At 37.6% G+C, this 17654-nt stretch overlaps 1 protein-coding gene across 1 annotated transcript; it reads right to left on the bottom strand.

The window, feature by feature from the left end:
• Positions 1-760: 760 nt before the first annotated feature.
• On the bottom strand, positions 761-1729 carry LOC133074358 (myosin regulatory light polypeptide 9). The gene has a single exon (XM_061168375.1). It carries the CDS (start codon positions 1623-1625, stop codon positions 1107-1109), a length of 519 nt encoding a protein of 172 aa, XP_061024358.1. The 5' UTR covers positions 1626-1729; the 3' UTR covers positions 761-1106.
• Between the last annotated feature and the right edge of the window lie 15925 nt (positions 1730-17654).

The raw sequence follows: 17654 nt of genomic DNA, 5'->3' as shown, positions 1-17654 counted from the left end.
CAAGTGTCTTTTAGTTTCATATTGCTTATATATGGAATCTTTAACAGATGATACAAAAGAACTTATTTATAAGACAGACTCACAAACTAAGAGAATAGATTTATGATTACCGAGGGAAAGGGTGGGGATAGATTATGATTGACAGGTACATACCACCACATTTAAAATGGATAACCAACAAGCACCTACTGTATATCACAGAAAACTCTGCTTAATACCCTGAAATAACCTAAATGGGAAAAGAATTTGAAAAACAATAGATACATGTATAGTTCAATTAACTGAATTACTTTACTGTATACCTGAAATTAACACCACATTATTAATCAACTAGACTCCAATATGGAATAACTTTTTTAAAAAAAGAAAATAGACCCCAAATGGAGAAGCTTATGCCAAGCACCATGTCACCAATCTGAGACTTAACCATTACAATTTTTTCTGCCTCAGAAATGCCATCTTTAACCAGTCAGTGAGGAATCACCTGATCAGCATTACTTAGCTAATCTGGCTGGTAGACCTCTGCCACTTCCTAAAGGGAAGTAACCTTGCAGTAATCAGCACTCTTTTTGCCCATATCTCTTCCTGGATCCTGCTCCCTCCTGCCCTATGACAGGCTTCATTTTGTGAAGCTCCTTGGACCTTTTTACTGATGGACTGGATGCTGTCCAGTTCATGGATTCTTTTAAAGAGCCAATAAGACCTTGAAAATTTACTCAGTTGAATTTTGTTTTCTAACAGATTAGATTCTCAAGCCCACTTTTTTTTTTTTTTTTTTATCATAAAGTTTAATTATGGTTCAGAAAAAATTGAGTGAATAACCTTCTCTGAAAAAATATATTGACTCTGTAGACTGCAGTTACTGGGGGCGGGGAGGGTAGACGGCAGCTGGTAAGTTAAATTACCCTATTTTCTATTCTTAAAATGACAAGAAGTCCCACATCCAGTCTGATTATAGAGATGCATGTGCCCCAAATGGCTGAGAATAAATACAACAAGAAAGGCAGAAGCTGTAAAGCTAAGGGCATGCAACAGGCTCTAAGAGAAAGTCTCAGAAATACCCAGAGTGGCAACAAGGAACGTTTGGCTGGAGTTTGAAGTTCTTTTTAGTCGTCTTTGTCTTTCGCTCCATGCTTAAGGATGCGCGTGAACTCGATGTAATTGAAATTCCCCTTTTTGTCAATAGGTGCTTCTCTGTACAGCTCGTCCACTTCCTCATCTGTAAACCGGTCTCCCATTGTGGTCAGCAGTTCTCTCAGGTAATCCTCCTGAATGGTGCCAGTTGCTTCTTCATCAAAGCAAGCAAAAGCATTTCTGATGACATCTTCTGGATCTGTTCCATTTAACTTTTCACCAAACATCGTGAGAAACATGGTAAAATTTATGGGACCTGGAGCCTCATTCATCATAGCATCCAGATACTCATCAGTTGGATTTTTTCCCAGGGAAGCAAGCATGTCATGCAAATCTTCCTTGTCGATGAACCCGTCCCTGTTCTGGTCGATCATGTTGAAGGCCTCCTTGAACTCCTGAATCTGGGACTGGTCAAACATGGCGAACACGTTGGAGGTCGCGCGCTGGGGGCGCTTCTTGGTGGTCTTGGTCTTTGCTCTTTTGCTTGACATGGTGGCAGTTAAATCCCTAACTCTGCCGCGAGAATCCGAGAGTTTCTGGAACCTCCTCGCTGCTCCAGCTGCCGCTACCAACTCCCTTCCACACCCAGAGACTGTACCCTCAAGCCCACTTTTTATGCAGCACCAGTGCTAATTTTTTGGATTTCACGAATGGGGAAAGTATTTTTTTACTGGAGATTTATCGTATTTCCAACATTGTATTAGAGAAAGTAATGATATTTTTAAAGTAGTTCAGTTCAGTTCAGTTGCTCAGTCGTGTCTGACTCTTTGTGACCCCATGAACCTCAGCACGCCAGGCCTTCTTGTCCATCACCAACTGCCAGAGCTTACTCAAACTCATGTCCAGTGAGTCGGTGATGCCATCCAAGCATCTCATCCTCTGTCGTCCCCTAGTCCTCCTGCCTTCAATCTTTCCCAGGATCAGGGTCTTTTCAAATGAGTCAGCTTTTCACATCAAATGGCCAAAGTATTGGAGTTTCAGCTTCAACATCAGTCCTTCCAATGAATATTCAGGACTGATCTCCTTTAGGATGGACTGATTGGAGCTCCTTGCAGTCCAAGGGACTTTCAAGGGTCTTCTCCAACACCACAGTTCAAAAGCATCAATTCTTCAACACTCAGCTTTCTTTATAGCCCAATTCTCACATCCATACATGACTACTGGAACAACCATAGCCTTGACTAGATGGACCTTTTTTGGCAAGGTAATGTCTCTGCTTTTTAATATGCTGTCTAGGTTGGTCATAACTTTTCTTCCAAGGAGTAAGAGTCTTTTAATTTCATGGCTCCAATCACCAATTGCAGTGATTTTGGAGCCCAAAAAGATAAAGTCAGCCACTCTTTCCACTATTTCCTCATTTATTTGTCATGAAGTGATGGGACCAGATGCCATGATCTTATTTTTCTGAATGTTGAGCTTCAAGCCAACTTTTTCACTCTCCTCTTTCACTTTCATCAAGAGGTTATTTAGTTCCTCTTCACTTTCTGCCGTAAGAGTGGTGTCATCTGCATATCTGAGGTTATTGATATTTCTCCAGGCAGTCTTAATTCCAGCTTGTACTTGTTCCAGCCCAGCGTTTCTCATGATGTTCTCTGAATATAAGTTAAATAAGCAGGGTGACAATATACAGCTTTGGCATACTCCTTTCCCAATTTGGAACCAGTCTGTTGTTCCATGTCCAGTTATAACTGTTGCTTCCTGACCCTGCGTACAGGTTTCTCAAAAGGCAGGTCAGGTGGTCTGGCATCCCCATCTCTTTCAGAATATTGCGCAGTTTATTGGAATCCACACAGTCAAAGGCTTTGGAATAGTCAATAAAGCAGAAATAGATGTTTTTCTGGAAATATCTTGCTTTTTCAATGATCAATCGGATGTTGGAGATTTGATCTCTGGTTCCTCTGCCTTTTCTAAAACCAGCTTCAACATGTGGAAGTTCACGGTCACGTACTGTTGAAGCCTGGCTTGGAGAATTTTGAGCATTCCTTTACTAGCGTGTGAGATGAGTTCAACTGTGCAGTATTGCACTCACAATTTTTTTTTTATTATTCATTTTTTTCCATTTGTTTTTATTAGTTGGAAGCTAATTACTTTACAATATTGTAGCAGTTTTTGCCATACATTGACATGAATCAGCCATGGATTTACAATTGAGCATTCTTTGGCATTACCTTTCTTAGGGATTGGAATGAAAACTGACCTTTTCCAGTCCTGTGGCCAGTGCTGAGTTTTCCAAATTTGCTGACATATTGAGTGCAGTACTTTCACAGCATCCTGTTTTAGGATTTGAAATAGCTCAACTGGAATTCCATTACCTCCTCTAGCTTTGTTCATAGTGATGCTTTCTAAGGCCCACTTGACTTCACATTCCAGTATGTCTGACTCTAGTTGAGTAATCACACCATCACAACTATCCGGGTCGTGATCTTTTTTGTATAGTTCTTCTGTGTATTGTTGCTACCTCTTCTTAATATCTTCTGCTTCTGTTAGGTCCATACCATGTCTGTCCTTTATTGTGCCCATCTTTGCATGAAATGTTCCCTTGGTATCTCTAATTTTCTTGAAGAGATCTCTAGTCTTTCCCATTCTATTGTTTTCCTCTATTTCTTTGCATTGATTGCTGAGGAAGGCTTTCTTATCTCTCCTTGCTATTCTTTGGAACTCTGCATTCAAATGGGAATATCTTTCCTTTTCTCGTTTGCTTTTCACTTCTCTTCTTTTCACAGCTATTTGTAAGGCCTCCTCAGACAGCCATTTTGCTTTTTTGCATTTCTCTTTCTTGGGGATGGTCTTGATTACTGCCTCCTGTACAATGTCACGAACCTCCGTCCATAGTTCATCAAGCACTCTGTCTGTCAGTTCTAGTCCCTTAAATCTATTTCTCAATTCTACTCTATGGTCATTAGGGATTTTATTTAGGTCATACCTGAATGGTTTAGTGGTTTTCCCTACTTTCTTCAATTTAAGTCTGAATTTGACACTCTATTAGTCTAAAATTCATTTCCTTCAGATTTGTGCAAACTTGCTTGTACATCAGCATTTGGAAGCCGCTGCAGTAGACTAATGATTGATTTGGGATAATTAGCCAGGTCTTGTGCTTTTTAGGTTCCAGCCTTTCTTATGGGGAGAGCCACCACTTGGCGGGTGCCCATGTACTGGCCCAAAAGGTGACTCCCTGGGCACTGGCTGTATTGTGATGCTCTGTGCTTGTTTATACATAGGTCAACTCTGCTTCTAACTAGTGTTTATTTCTTGTGCAGGTGGGAGAAATCATGAAAGGGGGAAGTGAGGAGCCAGGCTCTTTTCCACCTCGTTAAGAATGGCTGGTCAGGGTAAGAGTGGAGCTCTTAACAATTAGAGTAAGAAATGCCAGCCTTGCCCTCTCATTTATTGAGAGGAGGAACTAAAACTTGCCAAGTGCCCTCCCGAGTCTCCCAATATGAAGTCCTATTTCAAATACTTATTGCCTGCTGCTATCTGAATTTCCATTTAAACATAATTATCAAAACCATATGGGTTAAAAGGGTTGGGGGGAGTCTCGAAATGGAAATATGTAAATTGCAGCAACTTTGGCCTTTCACATTTGGCTACGTCTCCCCTAAGCCGGGGCTTCCCTCTGTGCTCTGTGCAGTGTGCTTTCCCATGCTGCTGCGCCCAGGACTCAGGCCCCCTCGCCGCTCCCTGCCCTCCTGCACTCTTAGCTCAGAGCAGCAGAACAGAGTGAACTTCGTTCCCTAAGTCCTAGTGGCTCTCCACTCACATCTCAGAATCATTTTAAGCTCTTCTCCTCTGTGAGAAATCTTTTCTTATTTCTTTCCCCACAACCAGGTAAAATTATCACTGACCTCTCTGTGTCCCCAGTGTGTATTGGGCTAACTTCAGTTAAAAGAGAATCTCTCTGACATCCCAAATCCATTAGCCATTTACTCGACTAACCAGTGACCTGCTTGAAGGCAAGGAGTAACTACTCACCTCTGCATCCCTAACACCAACCTGTTACCTTACAGATTCAGAACATGGCTGTTGAATGACCAGATGCTAAGAGAAATTTGATTTAAGCTATGGTGTGAAGTCACGCAATAATTAACTGGCTTTCTAACACAGATTGAAAAGGGTTTATTGAATGTGAATGTATGTGAAGTCGCTCAGTTGTGTCCAACTCTTTGCAACCCCATGGACTGGAGCCTACCAGGCTCCTCCGTACATGGGATTTTCCAAACAAGAGTACTGGAGTGTGTTACCATTTCCTTCTCCAGGGGATCTTCCTGACCCAGGGATTGAACCCAGTTCTCCCACATTGCAGGCAGATGCTTTACCATCTGAGCCACTAGGGAAACCCAAGGGGTCCTCAATCCCACTATTAGAAATCATATGTGGAAGTTTTCTTACAGGCCATTCAAATTTATGTAAGATAATTAATTGAGATTATTCCTAACTAGAATCATGTATGCCATGAAATTGCCTTGAGTTAGGAGTACTGTAAAATTTTAAGATAAATTCCTGACTGTTTTTCACATGAAATTCTATTATAATTTAGCTCTTGGAGCTTTATTTTTATATAATGTCATAGACATAGATAATATCTGAACTGTCCAATATAAGTCATTATATTAACATATCAGTATGTGGCCACTAATGACTTGAAATGTAGGTGGTCTGGACTAAGAAGTATTTTAAGGATGAGGTATACATATCTGTTTTTGAAGACTTGGTACAAACAATATGTAAAATGTCTCATTATTTTTTGTTGATTATATTTTACATGATAATATTTAGGGCATAATGGGTTAATTTTAAATTCACCAATTTACTTTTTTAACTTGACTTTAGAATATTTAAAATTACATGCATGCCTCACACATGTGACTTATGTTGTATTTCTCTTGGACAGTGTGTTTCTAGATAGACTATGTATATGAGCCAAGTTATGACTTCATGTTGAGTTGAACCTCAGGGGCAAGATAGAGGGTGGCACTATTTACCATCATTAACAGATGTTTATTTAGGCTCCACCATGTATCAAACACTGTGAAAAGTACTGACAATATCGAACTGAAGCAGGCAGTCATGGTCCCTGCTATCAAGATATATAACCTGGTAAGGAAGACAGATATCAAACAAAGAATTATTTGAGTACCTAATATAGTAATAGTGTCCTTGGCACAGTGAGGGGTATGAAGGCATATGTAAGTCGAAGCAACCAGCTTTACACACTTTTCAAAATAGTCAAGTTCATTTCATGACAAAAAGTGAAAACATGATTACAAAGTGTATTTTTTTTCTCCTTTGCTGCTTTTCTCCTTGAGTATTTAAAACAATTGTATTTAACCACAGTTCTTTGAGAAATGATACATTCTAAGTAATCAAGAAATCTTAGTCTTTACTCAGTCTTTGTGCGGCCTTGGCATGTCAGTTTGCTGCATTGGAAAGATCACTAGACTGAGCATAAAGACTCCTGAATTCTAGGCTTAACTTCATCTTGAGTGAGCCCATGCCATCTTGGACAACTGCCTTCTTTCTTTCAGCTTGATCACCCTATCTCTGGCAAAAGGAAGCTGGTCTAGGTGATGTCTGTAGCAGTTAGGATGTTGTTACAAGTGGAATCCTCAAATGTGGTTAAATGTTGGGGATTAATTATGGACCCAACGACTTGAAATGTCTCCAACCTCCCCAACATCTACAAGGTGTGGCCCGCAGACTAACCAGTGTCCCCACTTGCCTCCATCTCTCTACCTGCTCACTTCACTTTGAAGCTATTTGATCCTAAAGTGGCTACCAATGTCTTTCCATTCATACAGCCAGTCTAAGAGAATGACATCTGTTTCCACCATCTCAGCACAAGTTCCAGGTTCTCGGATGGAGGAGCTTAGATGGCATGCCCATCCCAAAACCAAACTCTGTGAGTAACATGACACCCTGATGGTTTTAGTTTCTGTTTCACTTGGGAAACCAGGACTGAGTTCAGTTCTTCTGAAACCGTATCAATCACTAAGTAGAAATTGTAGCTACTGTAATAGGGAAGGAGAGAAATGGTTGACGTGAAGGCAACTCATAAATGCTCTACATGGCACCTTGATCAGATTATTTTAACGTGTTGCACTATCTCACCCACAAGATGACAAGAATAACATTGTACTCTGTGCACAGTATTATTGTGAGGAAGAAACAAAAAACAAAAGTTCCTAGCACCGTATCGGGTTTATAGCGGGCATTTCTATAAGACTTCTCAGGCACCTTCTAGTCCTCGAGTCTCAGAGTCTCTCATTTCCCCCTTCCTCACTAGAGTTGTTTATACCACATGAATATGAAATCTTCTTTTATCTCATTCTGAGAACTCTAATAAGAATTCATAGGTAACAAATATGAACTGTGTGAAACTTTTTATATATCAATATAATTTCATTTTTTTCTCTTGGAAGCTTAACTGCATTGGCCTGGATGTGTGTGTTAGTGTGATTTGATGTCTAAAACTATATCAGTTTCCCTGCATTGACTAATTGCCATTTCCAACGACACATCCTGAGAAAACTGTTTTCACAATATTCTGCAAACATGTACTGATTTATCCTTCTGAACTTCCTTGTAAACAACTTATCAAGCCTTCCAAATTCAGACTGTCATTAATAGAGTAGAAACAACATAGTAATTTTTTAAAACTGCTGATGTAGGGTAAACACCAAACATAAACATGCCCGCCTTTCTCTATATCAGTGTACACACAGTAGATGCACAAACATGTGGTCCAAATTATATTGTTATAAAAATAACCAGAAAGTGCAAGTTAGTTTTCTCTGAATTCTGTAAATGAGCTTCAATTACATGTATTACTACCCATGGTGATTCTATTTCAAAATGTCTTTGAATTCATTTACACTGAGATGACCTAAGAACTCATCAATTCAATATGTGCAAAAGAAAAATCAATTTTGTTCCTCTCTTGTTTGATTTTTCTTTCACATTGCTTATTTCTGTTAATGAAACCTCTATTCTTCCAGGTTTTGAGGTCTCAGAATTATCAGTAACACTTTTCTTTTTCTCTTATAATAATATCTTATCACCTTAACCACTATGATATAGATAACAAACCTATTTCCATTTCCTCACCCCAAGTGCTACTTTCCTGGCATTCATATTGTCCATGGATCCAGGTTTATTAAGCCTCTAGGTCTAATGTCTATTTGCTGATCTGTCTCCCTGACTGACTTCTTTGAAAACCATGACTGATTCAGCTTTAACCCCCATCATTTAGTGTAATTTCTAACTATATGTTAATTAAAAAGTCGTTAAACTGAAGCAACATCTGATTTATCCAAGTGTCCCAGTATCTCCCCATTAAAAAATCAAACTGCGTCTTATTTTGTGATTAATTTTTTTCAAAGCACATCTCTGCTTATTTTACTATTTTGATAAGCACAGTAAAAGCTATTGTTTGTTTAACGTCTACTTTGTTTCATGATTGAGTTCCAAATAACCCCGCAGCAACATGGAAAACTTATCTTTATTCTCCCCAAATTATTTACATTTTCACTGATGAAGAAATTGAGGTGCTATGTGAGAAGGACACAGGCTGAGGTCACATAATTGTCAAGGTGCAGGTCTGTGTATAAATTCACATGTGTCTGATTCTAAAGCTGTTGTTTCTCTAGGCTGTTTGCCTTTCTCTGCTCAAAATATGTCTGTAATTCTTCTCTGAAAGGACATGCCCTTCCAGGACAGGAAATAATGATTAAAAAATCTGGACTGTGAGCATCTGGTAAGGTCTTGTTATTAGGAATGAGGTGGGTAGAGCAGCAGTGTACCGTTTCTTAGAGCTTGTTAACTGTGCTCAATCCCTGGCTCCAACTGAATCAAAATCTACATTTTAACGTGATCCTCCAAGTTATATGTAAGCTCACTGAAGAAAGGTTCTGATTCATGTTTCAGAGAAACACTGATCACTCGGCACCAGCACTGATTTACCAAGAACAAATCACATTCGTCTATCCTCAGCTCCTTCTTTTATGGGGTTGTCAAAGACACTGTTAAGGAGTCAAGGGAGATGTTAGTGATACATTCCACATATATGTCTTGACACACTCTAATAATTCAAGGCAATTTTATTTATAACATCACAGCTTGTAATCACGTATTTTGGGGATGATTGCTTGTTTACTACAGTACCTCGGCTGACTGTTCTAACAGGCTGAATCTCTGTGTACCCTTTTTACCACTGTCTCCCCAGCACCAAGCCCAGGATGTAATAGAGATTCAATATACATGTGCATTATTGAATAATAACCCTGGAAAAAAGGTTTTTCAAAATATGGGGGTTTCAGACAAGAATATTTTAACTAAGGAATGGGAGTTCAAAACAGGGGATTCTGGTGCTATGCTTTATGGCTCTCTCTACATTTATGTAATCATTTCATCAAAAATATCACAATCATTGTTTTTTAAGTTTGTGGATAAGTCCAACCTGGAGAACGGTCAAACATGCTGGATGACAGAATAAATACCCAACAAGATGTTTAAAGATCAGAATAAAAAAATAATACCTAGGAATAAACCTACTTAAGGATGCAAAAGACCTGTACTCTGAAAACTGTAAGACTCCAATGGAAAAAAAAAATTGAAGGTGACAGAAACAAATGGAAAGATATATCATGTTCTTTGATTGGAAGAACCAATATTGTCAAGATGATTCTGCTACTCAAGGCAATCTATAGATTCAGTGAAATCCCTATTAAATTACCAATGGTATTTTAATATTTTAATAGAATTAGAACAAAATTTTAAGAATTTGTATCAAAACACAAAAGACCCTGAATAGCCTATTCAATCTTGTGAAAAAAAAACAGATCTGACGGAATTAGGCTCCCTGACTTCAAATTATACTACAAAGATACAGTACAATATGGTATTGGAATAAAAACAGAAATAAAGATAAATGAAACAAAATAGAAAGCCCAGAAATAAGCCACACACCTACAGTCAGTTAATCTATAACCTACAGGGCAATAATATGCAATGGAGAAAAGGCAGTCTCTTCAGTAGTGGACTTCCCTGATAGCTCTGTTGGTAAAGAATCTACCTGCAATGCAGGAGACCCTAGTTCAATTCCTGGATCGGGAAGATCCACTGGAGAAGGGATAGGCTACCCATTCCAGTATTCTTGGGCTTCCCTTGTGACTCAGCTGGTACAGAATCTGCCTGCAATGTGGGAGACCTGGGTTTGATCCATGGATTGGAAAGATCCCCTGGAGAAGGGATATCTGTATTTCTCCAGGCCACTCCAGCACTCCAGTATTCTGGCCTGGAGAATTCCATGGCATACAGTGCATAAGGTCTCAAAGAGTCTGACACGACTGAGAGCCTTTCACTTTCACTGAAAAAACTGGACAGGTATATGTAAAAGAATGAAAATTAGAACATTCTTGAACACAATATTCAAAAATAAACTCAAAATGGATTAAGGACCTAAACTTAAGACCAGATACTGTAAAACTATTAGAGGAAAACACAAGTGCAATGCTCTTTGACATAAACTACAGCAATATCTTTTAGGATCCACCTCCTAGAGTAATGAAAATTAAAAAAAGTAAATAAACAAATGAGACCTAATTTAACTTAAATCCTTTTTTATAGCAAAGGAAACCATAAACAAACAAACAAAGACATCCTATGGCATAGAAGAAAATATTTGCAAATGAAGCAACTGACAACGGATTAATTTTCAAAATATACAAACAGCTCATGTAGCTCAATTTGTGTGTGTGTGTGTGTGTGTGTGCGTGTGTGTGTGCAGAAGATCTAAATAGACATTTCTGTAAAGGAGACATACAAATGGCCAAAAAAGCACATGAAAAGATGCTCAACATCGCTCATTATTAGAGACACACAAATCAAAACTAATATGAGGTATCACCTCATGCCAGTTGGAATGATCATCATCAAAATGTCTACAAACAATAAATGCTGAAGAGGATGTGGCGAACAGGGAACCCTCCTACACTATTGATGGGAATGTAAACTGGTCTAACTTCTAGGGAGAACAGTGTAGAAATTCCTTAAAAAATTAAAATTAGAACTACCATATGATCAAGCAATCACACTCCTGGACATGTATCTAGAGAAAATCAAAAAGATACATGCACCCCAATATTCAATTGAAGCACTGTTTACAGTGGCCAAGATATGGAAGTATTGTAAATGTCCACCAACAGAGGAATGTACAAAGAAGATGTGCTGTATGCATACAATGGAATATTACTCAGCCATAAAAAAGAATAAAAATGCCTTCTGCAGCAACATGTATAAACCCAGAGATTACTGTACTAAGTGAAGTAAGTCAGACAGAGAGGGACAAATGTATGATATCACTTATATGTGGAATCTAAAAAAAGAATACAAATGAGCTTATTTATAAAACAGAAACACACTCACAGACATCAAAAACAAATTTAAGGTTACCAAAGGGAAATGGTGATGAGCGGGTGGGATGAATTAGGAGTTTGTAATTAACATATACACACTGCTATATATAAAATAGATAATCGGCAAAGACCGATTGAATAGCACAAGGAACTCTAGTCAATATTCTGTAATAAACTACATGGGAAAAGAAACTGAAAAAATGGATATATATATATATGCATAATTGAATTACTTTTCTGTAAACCTGAAACTAATACAGCATTGTAAGTAAACTATATATCCTGATATAAAATAAAAATTAAAATAAAAAAAGACAGAATGTGGTTTGAATCACATAAAATGCAATTTGATGAAACTAAATATAATAACATGCCTTTGGGTTCAAAAGGTTAATGAAAGAAATGGAATTGTGGCTAAAGGAAAATGAGTGAAAAGATAGTTGTATTTGGTTCAGTATCATTCAAGAGTGACATTAATACCCATAAAATTATATAAGTTAAGGATGAAATAACAGCAGTGGAATATCCAAAGTGAAGAAGGTTGTAGTTGTCTTATTTCAAGGCTCAGTAAACTTTTCTGGAAAGAATCAGTTAGTAAATATTCTTAGATTTGTGGGCCATGAATTCTGCTACCACTACTTAATTATGCTTTTGTAGTGAAAAAGCTGTCATAAGGAATATGTAAACAAATGAGTGCCTGTGTTCTAATATTTTATGGACACTCAAATTTAAATTTCATATAATTTTCATAAAATATTATTTTCCTATTGTTTTTCAACCACTGAGAATGCAAAAACTATTTTTGACTCATCAGCCATATTCAAAGAGGTGGTTGGCCAAAGCTTGTCCACAGACCAAATTTTGGCAAACCCTGCTGTATGCTATTTTCGTCTGATCCTGCTAAGTTAGTGTGGTACTGCCCTTTTAGACAGAGGTGCGTACATGGTTGGACCTTCTAACGGAAATTAATACCATGCAGATAAGACTGAAAGACATTGTTGCATGAAGAAACGTAAAATGAAAATAGATTGCATAGTCTGGAAAAGGACGTTGGACAGCATGGTTGCTACCTTCCAATGTTTGCAAGTAAATTCCTGAAAAATATGAAATATATGTAAAGAGACAATGTATCATTGCATCTTCAGGTATGGATGTGAGAGTCATAAAGGTATGGAGTCACGTTCTAGCTCTGCCACATAACAAGTATAATATTTTGGACAATATCATAGACATTGCCCTGCCTCATTCATCCATTTATAAAATAAAGATAATTATGATACCTATTGACTGAATTAAGCTTTGTTATGTGAAAATTTGGAGAAAGAATTGGCAATCCACTCCAGTATCCTTGCCTGGGAAATCCCATGGACAGAGGAGCCTGGCAGACTACAGCCCAGGGGGCCGCAGAATAGTCGGACATGACTTAGTGACCTAACAAACAGCAAATGTAAGAACTACAACAAAACTTGGTGGCTTCAAGAAACAATGTTTTATTCCTCTCCAGTCTATGGGTTAACCTCACAATCCTTCTGCTGGCTTTGCCTGAGTTCATTCACACGACTGCATTTGGCCAAAGCATCAGCTGGGCTGGAAGCTCTCAAGCGTGCTCACTCACAGGTCTAACAAGTGCTAATGATCAGCAGAGGTGGTTTGGATCTTCATTCAGCCTCTCATCCCTCAGGGAATCTCAATTGGCTTCCTAGTTTGATAGCCTCGGGGCAACATTCCAAGAGAACAAAGGAAGATCCGTCTGTTACTTTTGAGACCTGGAATACAAAACATGTGCAGTGTCATTCCCACTATGTTTTTCAATATAAGGTATGAGGTTCATTCATATTCAAGAAGATGAGGAAAAAGCCTTCACCTCTGCATGGGTAGGACAGAAAAGTCAAATTGCAAGGGGTGTGGTCATCAGGATTGGTTATTAAATGTGGTCATTGAACAACCTGTTAATACTATACCTACTTAAGGGCATACTGTGAGGGTTAAACAAGTTAACAATTGGAAACCACTAAGCATAAACCCCAACCTACAGTAATTGCTCAATACATTACAGCTTTATCATTCTGGATCAGGTAGATTTTTAGATGAAGAGGGGAAAGAAGAACACAGAGTCAGAGGTATCTCAGGTTGGAATGAGTTGCCTCAGAGTGAAATAGAAACTGGCATCATAGAGTTGAAACAATCCATCATGGCAAGTATTGAAAATGGATGGATTAAAGAAGACAAACCCACACTGGATGTGTAGCTAGATTAGGGAGTATCTAAGATTCATTCAGTCTTTGAAATTCTTAATTGAATTTCTTATCCATTCATTGTATGATCTCTACCAGCAGGGTGCAGTTTAAGGCAAACCTCGTGATATATATGAGGAAATACATATTAATTGTGTTGCCAAATTTTAAATTGTTTATAAGATGATCATGGGGAACAATTATGAATTAATTAATTATAGCTTAATCTGAAGCTAATTGTGAGACTTTTCAGCCTTTAAAAAATATTAAGTATTGTATTGAGTTCCTTTGGTTTGTGTTATCTATTATACTTTATAAATTTCCAGAGGGAATAAGAGATGATACTATTCATACAGTTTGTTCCACCATCATTTGGATTAAAAGGCAAATCTGAGAAATGTTTTGGAAAATATCTGGCACTTGAGAGAAAAGCAACTTTATCTAAAATATGAGAATGGCAAAGAGAGAGAAAAAAAGTACTCTTCATCCTCTCTAGAAGTTGAGATGAGGATAGGCAGAATTTTCCGACAAACAAGACAATTACAAAGAAACATCTGAATCATCCAACCCCATAATTATAAGGAAGAGTGAAGAAAGCAGGCCAGATGGATGTCTTAGTAGTGTAGCCCTGCCTACTTTAAAGGGTTTGGGTAGATAGCTTCCTTAGCAATTTTTTTTTGTTACATTTGTTTTTCCTAATAGGAAAACATTCTAATAGCCTAATAGGAAAACATTATTTATTAAAGAGTAGATAGAAGTCAGCGTTAGCCTTTTACTAAAGAAGTAAGTAAACAAAATTATGTTCTTTCAGGTTTAATTGACTTTGCGTAATGTACTGGATACTTTTGTTTGCTCCTTTAGATATGTTCTCCACTTTTCTTTTGCAGAAGGAAGGTAGTCTGAGCAAACTGAATAATAGAGTCCCCTTTCCTCTGGCTTCCAGGTAGGTTTAGCCAAGGAGGAAAAGAGGCAGGAAATTGAAGGGAAGGAGAGTGACAGTCTGTTTTCCACTCCCCCTGCTGACACTAACCTGGAAGCGCTCCTGTACCTCTTGTTATTTCCTATATCCGTATCATACCTTGGCAAATCATTTCTTATTAAGTGTTCTTCAAATTACTTAATTTTAACATGTCATCTCTTTTCTGCTGATATGCACAGAGATCCTAAAGTATCTTCTGGTCTATCCAAAACTTATCTGTGGCAACAGACATAAACTATAAGGGAATCAACTGCTATAGCTAACATTGAACCCTATAAATATTCCATTCAGATATCTTTAAAAAATACCTTGAGTGCCTCCTCACTGCTCAAAAGGCTGAGCCAAAATAGGGTCTATGCAAGCATTTTATTATCTAGATGTATATGTAGTCATCAGTCAATTAACCACACAAAAATATACGATTTATATTGGTAACTGGCATGTGGAAAAGGCATGCTGTATTATGAAAGTATGTAAGGAGGGGTTCCTAATACTCTATGAGGGAGGGAAATTTAGCCTGCATTAAATCCTATTTAAATAGAGATACAGTGGGAGTGTAGACATTCAATGTGTGTGTAGGACTGGGAAGAAAATATCTGATGATAGATTTTTGAGGTATTTAGAAGTAAATCTGGTAAGCAGTGATGATGAACTGGATTAGAAACAGTAAGAGAAAGGTAGGTGCCAAAACAATGTCCTAAAATACCTGGTTGGCTGATCCAAAAGGATGGCTGTGCCATGTCGGACCGCCAGAACAGGCCTGAGTTTAGAAATCGGAAGATGAGTTTTAGGTATTGATGAATTTGGAGTGCTTTTAAAATATCCGAGTGAGATGGTAAGAAGCTAGTGCTGGATAGAGGCCTGAAGCTCTGTATGTGGGGATGTCATCATATCCAGGTGCATAACTTAGATAATCTAGGACAAAATTAGAATGTGAGAAGAGGACAAAACCCTGAGGAGGAGTTCCAACATAGCATGGCCCAGTAAACAAATATAAACATTTAAATAATACTAAAAAGGGAAATCCAGAAGTGTAGCAGGAAAAAAAAAAAAAACAGCAGTAGCATCATTGAGGCTAAGACAATTATCAGTGATTAGTGTGGAATAGAGCCAAGAAAAATGATATGTAAATAAATAAATAAATTTTATCTAACTATTAGGTAATTGATAATGGGAGAGAAACCAGATTGAAATGAATGAAGGGTGAGACTTTGTGGACTATAAATATAGGAAATTTGTTCAACATAAAAGGAAGAGATCAGGGTTAGATGAAGCATGTGGTTGAAGGAGAATTATTTTTCAAGATGAAAAAACTTTAGCATCTTTAAATGTGAGTGAGAAGAACATAGGTAAAGAAAAAAAGGTTGAAAACACAAGAAACCAAACTGGTAACAAAAGATTCATAGAAGGCAAATGTGACAATATCCAAAATAGAAGTATTATCAGATCTATAATGAAGAAGTCAAATCTATATTAGAAGAATTAGACATGAAAAATAGGTAGTGATGGAACAAAACAAATGGAGACTTTGGAAATGAGAAATACCACAGCTCTGAAAAAGAAAATAAATGTCTAAAAAGTGGACTTGATTCAACCAAGGAGTGAATCAATGATCTGAAAGATGGAGTTAAGGATTCTCCTAGAAAGCCATACAAAGGAAAGAAGTGGAAAGTATAGAAGAAAAGAGGAATTATGGAGGATAGATCTAGAATTCCTTCACATCTATTTGGAGTTCCAAAATGAGAAGACAGAAAATATGGAGGAGAATCAATATTTGAAGAGATAATGGCTGAGAATTTTTAAGAATTTATGAAAGACATGAGTCTACAGGCTGAAAGGGCTTAGTATATTAAATAGTGCAAACCAAACACACACACACCACACACACTTCACAATGAAATTTTGAAGTGTAAAGGGTGCTTAGTTACTTTTTTAAAATCTACCAGAAGGAAAAGATAGATTATCAACAACAAAAAAATTAAAGTCATAATCATCTATCACTGAGTAGGATTCTGAGGGACAAAAGAAGCAAATGAAACTCCTATCCTCTTAGCCTTTACTAGATATAGGAAATGCTGACAAATTCATAAAAAAAAAACAGTGCATTAATCTGTGATAGGTGATGGTCAAAAGATATGAGCCAAGAATATGGAAGTATAGTTTATGCAGCACTCTAAATTTTAGACAGTGGTTTTCACACATTCGTAAATAGCTACTGAGGGCTTCTCATGTTCAAAGTGTTGTGTGTGACCCTCCAGGATAAATGACAAGAATAAAGAACAATGCTTTCTGCCCTCGTGGAACTATAGTTTAGCAGGTTTTTATTATACAGGACCAGGCCAGCTATAGGATGTCTGTAAAAACATAGTTAATGACTTTGCCATAGAGAAAATCAAGCCACCACTCAATGTTTATTATCCAGCTAAAGGAGGAAACGAAAAAAAGGCTCAGCTTGGATCGCTGCCACCTTTGAACATCTTTGGCACTGAGATTGGTCTACCATGTAGCCCAAGACATTCTAAACATCTTTAATTCACTTTCCTACTAGCTCATGTGAAAGGTACCTTCCCAGATAAATATAGCAAATATTATTCTTGTGCATTCATTGCATGCAAATAACCCTATGCACATCAGATGTGTTGAGTCATATATATCATATGGGTCATATATAATATTGCATACTATATGCATCAATAGTTGATTTAATCATCACTGCTCAATTTTGGCAGAAATAGAATCCAATCCAACTTGGTCCTCAAGAGTCCTGTTTTTTTATATATTGTATTGTGTTCCCAAGTTTCTACATTTTGAAGTTCTTTTGTACTCAGTGTCTAATAGTATGTGTGAAAATATTATTAATTTTGCTTTACCAAGAGCCAAAGTAGTCATACATTTGAG

Source organism: Dama dama, chromosome 2 (genome assembly GCF_033118175.1).
Source record: "Dama dama isolate Ldn47 chromosome 2, ASM3311817v1, whole genome shotgun sequence".
NCBI lineage: Eukaryota > Metazoa > Chordata > Mammalia > Artiodactyla > Cervidae > Dama > Dama dama.
This window is presented reverse-complemented; position numbering and strand designations above follow the sequence as displayed.

What these genes read in the sequence shown, in the direction of transcription:
- LOC133074358 (XM_061168375.1), bottom strand. Translation starts at nt 1,625, where the DNA reads ATGTCAAGCAAAAGAGCAAAGACCAAGACCACCAAGAAGCGCCCCCAG.